This window comes from Plasmopara halstedii (assembly GCF_900000015.1).
Source record: "Plasmopara halstedii genome assembly, contig: Scaffold_658, whole genome shotgun sequence".
NCBI classification, from domain to species: domain Eukaryota; phylum Oomycota; class Peronosporomycetes; order Peronosporales; family Peronosporaceae; genus Plasmopara; species Plasmopara halstedii.
The window spans coordinates 60,973-66,380 of record NW_020187575.1 but is presented as its reverse complement, the minus strand read 5'-3'; the positions used below and the strand labels follow the sequence as shown (position 1 = coordinate 66,380).

Here is a 5,408-nt window from a genome sequence, read left to right as displayed (position 1 = left end):
GCACCCCACGACGTTTTACTCGTCTGTGTCACCCCTCTATATTTGGAGGTCTTTGCTTTGATGACTTTTCCTGCATTCGTTTGCTGATGTTGTTGAGAAGAGACAGTCGTCAAGTCACTACTGCTGAGATCGTCGACAACGCCGACGGGCTCGCCTGTGTAAGCAGTCTGAACGAACGACATGTAGTGCTCTTCAGATGGGGTAACTACCGAATAGTCCGATTCCTCAGACGTGTATCCATTTAGGGGCGAGCATTTCGAATGCTTTTGAGGTAACACGATAAAATCTAGTGATTGAACGACAGTCAGCACATTTTATCAAACGAAAGTATCACAACGCACCTTGTAGGTAATTAGTACCGGGCTCTTCTAGCTCTTCAAGGTGCGCATCCAACGGGTCGTACTCGTTGCATGTGGGCAATGGCTTTGTCTCCATCATGTCTGAGGATAATTTATGTAAATGTAGAGAATATAAATGCTCTTGTATGTCTGCCCGTCGGCAAATTTAGCGTCTGCCGCAGTCACTAGTGCCTGTCGTTATTGTGTTGTTTCAAGTGTGCGCTTCAGACTTGTGCTGCCTTCCTTGGTTTGAGATGGAAAGAAGGTCATAAAAAACACTGAATCTTTTGGCACGCCAGTAGCCGTCGGGAGAAGCCAGTGTAGTGTTTGTTCATTAAGGGTATGTCGCAGTATATTGGTACTTTTGTGACTGCAGCCAAACAAATTATAAACTTAAAAAGCTGACTAAAATTTGCCAGTCTCCTCATTAAAAGTTTCTGTTAATCATTGAATACAGTCAGATACTTAAAATCAAAATTCCGGCCAATGCGAAAAATGTAAAAATGTCGACTGTACTTTTTTGTGTTCCCGTGTACCGGATATTTCAGCCTCTAATGATAAGGCGAATGCGGGATTTGCGTCGAAGCAAAGATTTCAGTGTAAGACAAATCTCGTCAGTCTCATCGCTGGCTTGCTTTATGAATGGGATCAGGGTAGAACTTGATCGAAGCTTCGGTATATTGTCCGAGCAGATTTTTAGGCTGAATGTATGACTGGTGCTAATTGTAATGAATGCGCACTCTGTTATGGTGGACAGACGCATTCCATTCACACTCCGTTGTAAAGTCCCAACATGAAGTCTACGATTACTTGAGCAGACTGGTGGAGCTTTAAAAGGGGACGTTCGTTGCAACTAGACTTACGCAATACGTCAATTCCTGTCCCATGGAAATGTACCACTATAAGCTAGCTTGATTCTAATGTTACACTCATACGATCAAGTGTAAAGTAAATGGTATTTGGGAGGCTCTGGATTCCGCGCCCTGGGATGTTCACTGACGCGCAATTTGAACGTCAAGCGCATTTGTGCCAGGTATGCAGATTCATACTACTGCATGATGCGTGATATGCTCTCGTAGACAACAAGTCTGTGATCTTGGTACACGTCAGGAATAACTGCATTAGATACAAAAACACTTCTAAAGTAATTACACACTCACAAAACGCGATTAATCAGTATACACAATTAAACAAAGTTTAATGGAAATTCATTTAATCGAATAGTATTGTAACCAATATGATTGTACCAAATGTGTTCAAAAGATGACAATACTTGCCACGTTATACCCTTCCCCACTAAGATGTGGCAATTTAATGGCCCAGCGAGCCCCCGCCAAACAGCCTCAGTGATTCCCGAGCTCCGACCAAATAACCCCGTCCTCACCGAACGAAAGGTCGAGAACCGGTCTAACCGTTCTCTAAGGAGGTCGATCACTGCGCGCTCAGTCTTCCGCTGCACAAGGTTTGATATTTACGCCCTACTTTCATCGGTGGGGATGTTCCGACACCCCGCTGGGGAATCCAAAGCGACAATCAGCTCGTTACCAAAGAGCTGTAACTGGCTCAACGAGCCCAGCTTTTCTTGCTGTAAGCATAACAGTCTCCCCGACTCTTGCCCAGATCACATTAAATACGGTTTTAATATCTCTGAAGTTGCTGGCTGCGCTGGTGTAGAGCTCCCACGACACCAGAAGTGAAATAAGCTCAATATTTTTTCACAAGCGCTTCCTCATCGCTAAGGTTATCACTCTCCAGAAGTATCGCCTTTAATTGGAAAAGCAGCAGTTAATAAACTCAAATACTCCACGAGGGATTTACGTTGAGCACTAAAACTAGGCAAAATTGTTGCTGATGGTATGTTTCGGCTCGCGCACTTAGTGCGGAGAACACGCCGTCTCACTCGTCGCTCGTTCAGCAAAGCGTAAGTCTTCCTAGGGCGTCGTCTCATGCTTACATTTGCAAAATTCGAGCACGACGCGGACGTTAAGGTGGCAAACCCCAGATACCACCTCCAATTCAATTTTTTTAATATATTTCTTCGAGCTCTCTCCAACTTTTTCCGACTCGGCGACTCGGTCATTCAAGATCCCACAGAAAATGAAACGCACCGAATACGACTTGCGCCGATAACGAGCGCAGAGCAAAACAAAATCTCAATTCGAGGATACTAAGATGCCGTTGCCATCATCGAAATTAAGCTCCAATATCGCGACAAACAGCACTTCTACAGGCTGAGCCAAAGCCTGGCATCAGATGACCAGCTTGGGCGGATGACGATTACTATGAAGAGCCCATCGAAGAGCTCAGTCGTTCAGTGTATTTGCGCTACCGTGAAAATGAACGTCGTCATGAATTTCACGACCGTCGTGGAGGTGGCACATTTGATTTTGACGAACTCACTAGTCGAATGAAAGCTCAAGTGATGACGGACCTATTACACGTGCCGAAGGAGACCTACGAAGCCTCATTTACGCAGCGGTTCCATCTGGATCCCGTCCAAATAATCGACCTTAATCTCTGGTCATGGTTTCGTGCAACCAAATTCGTGGATATCCACCATTCGCAAAACGCGAATACTGCTGCAGACCTGCTGAAGATACGTGATATGCGCTTTCGATTTGACCATTTAAAAGCGCAGTATCCAGCTCACTCTGATATTGAAGATGCTCGCGAAGTAAATGCGGTCAGTAAGCGAGTCCACGACGAGACAAAGAGAGAGAAAGAAAAGTATGAGACGGATCCCCTAACCAGAGTCCATCTTTGTGCCCGTGTCGAACGCGACATCGATGTCGCGACAGTCGCGAAGGAAACAAACACGAGGCTCCCAACTATTCCCGCTCGGTGGATAATCCACTGATTTCAACAAAGGCTCCTTCCGACCGCGGACGTTCCTCTCCACCAGCAAGTTCTCGACGTAGTAGTATTAATTTCCCTGTCGATTAAGATGAGAGGGAGGTGCCCAAATAAGACGTCCTCTCTGCTTCTTCTGTGGCTGCTCAACGATCTTCGTGTCAACGACGCCACAATGCGTGAAGAATGCTCGACGGGTCGTCTGCAAGGTTCGCGACCTTGCATGGCGTCATTCAAACTAACCTAAAGATGCAATCAAGAATCGGATTCGGTGACTATACACTTCCCCCTTCTGCTGCGGCTGATGATGCGGAGCCTCCTGCCAAGCAATCTCGCTCTGGTTCGGGTGGATATGCTTCTCGTTGTGATTGCCAACGCGATCAGCAGCCATCTGGCTCTTGTCGACGTCTCGACTCCCATGGTCGTTTGTTTGGTCTCGACGGTCACGATGGTCATCTTTCAAAGTTGATGCTGAGGCGACGACGCGACCTTTTGACCCTCGTGCCGAAGCTGCGACTCTAAAGCCATATTTGTATCGGCCTGCGCTACATCAATGAAGTAGTGTCGTCGCGATGATAGGGCTTTAGGTGGCCTACGTAGAACGCTGGATGTGTCCTTAGACAGATTGGCAGGTCGATAGTGTAAACATTTCCATGGCATGGCACAACTCGGAATGGACCGACGAAGCGAGGTAGCAGCTTCAAGCTTTTCAACTTGAGACCGCATCGTCTGATACGTTCTTAGTAGTAAGTAGTACGGAATCCCTAACAATAAAAGACATTTTGCCTTGATTACTTTGTCTATCTGCGTACCCTTTTGTAATTCTTGCGCATTCGCCATTGCATCTCGCACACGTGTGATCACATTCACACGACTTATGATGAATGAGTCATGGGCATCCTTGTTTTTGCGCTTCTAATTTGCATCATTGATTGTATCAATTGAGAGGCAACAAGTTGCCGACCTCTTCCCCCACTTACATCGGATACACCACCCATAGCACAAAGCGGTACTTTCGGGTGTCGCAAGTGAATGGACTGAATCGTTGATAGCAAATTCTACCAATGGTAAAAACAAACTCCATTCTGCGGAATTCAACACATCACCGACCACTCGGTTGGCACGTTCAGTTTGCTCATCGGTCACCAGGTGTATTGCCGTGGACATGTCCAAGCGAGTGCCACGAATACAAAACTATCCTTTTCAGAAGCCACGCGTAAATCATGTGTCACGATCAGAGCAATTGCGTCTGGCAACCCGTGATTGCAAAAAACATGATCAATGAACAGTCCAGCCGAGCCTTCGGCAACGATGAAGTCGCTACATGGAGCGATGCAAACTATCTTCCTGAGTCTGTCGAAAATGACGAGCACTATCATGGCCATCGGCCTTTTTGGGGAAGTCAAGAATAATGTCGAGAGTGACTGACTTCAAGCAATCAATAGGAACAGAGAGACTCTGCAGCAGCACTTGCGTGTGCCGGGCGCTTTTTACATCGGATGTCTTCACGTATCGTGCAACCCACTTTTTCATGCGGGGCGGCCAAAGTTGAGCACTGAAAGTTTGAAAGGTCTTTTTTTAATCTTTCAGTGCTCAACTTTTGCCGCCCCGATCTTATGTTTCAAACCATCGTTGTGGGGAGCCACAATCCGTAGCTTGTCGCCATTTGCAACTGTATAGTGAAGAAGACCATCTTTTAATGCATCACAATGCATCCGTAATTTCAAACGACCAGGGAGCTTGTCATGAAGTTCCATATCACTCGATGAGTCTTGATCACACAATTGATTATCAACATTTGCTCGAAGTATCATATGGAATACATCGTTTTTAATAGCTATTAAGGCCTACTCATAATCCGGACGACTTGACAAAGTGTCAGCCAGCACGTTCATTTCCAGTTTATACGGCCGTGAAAATGCATTCTGAGAAGAATGACAACAAGCGAGCCATCCGCTGTGACAAATGAGAAGACTAAGCTGCATATCGCAAGCTTGCGAAATTCATGTAGACGACAAACGGAGTCTAAGCAATAGGTGAACACGAAACTTTGCCTGAATACTATTAATTCCATTGTTAGTTCTCTTTCTGCTGGATTCAGCTGTCGTGAAACGACATGACACGACCGTGTTCTTCTAAGTCCTTTTGCAAACTCAGAAGCGTCAGACACCACGTTTTACGGCTTCGTAGCATTTGGTAGAGCAAGAAAAATGCCTCCAA

The 5,408-nt window shown here is 46.0% G+C and overlaps 1 protein-coding gene across 1 annotated transcript in view; it reads right to left on the bottom strand.

Annotated features, from left to right (window-relative positions):
* The window catches only part of PHALS_13202 (reverse transcriptase), a gene marked incomplete at both ends in the record, with an annotated part of 861 nt that extends 426 nt beyond the window's left edge, over window positions 1-435 (bottom strand). The window contains 2 exons of the mRNA XM_024728908.1: window positions 20-286; window positions 342-435. Coding sequence (XP_024579339.1) covers window positions 20-286; window positions 342-435 — 361 coding nt within the window. The remainder of the gene's footprint in view (window positions 1-19; window positions 287-341) is intronic.
* Window positions 436-5,408: the final 4,973 nt, after the last annotated feature.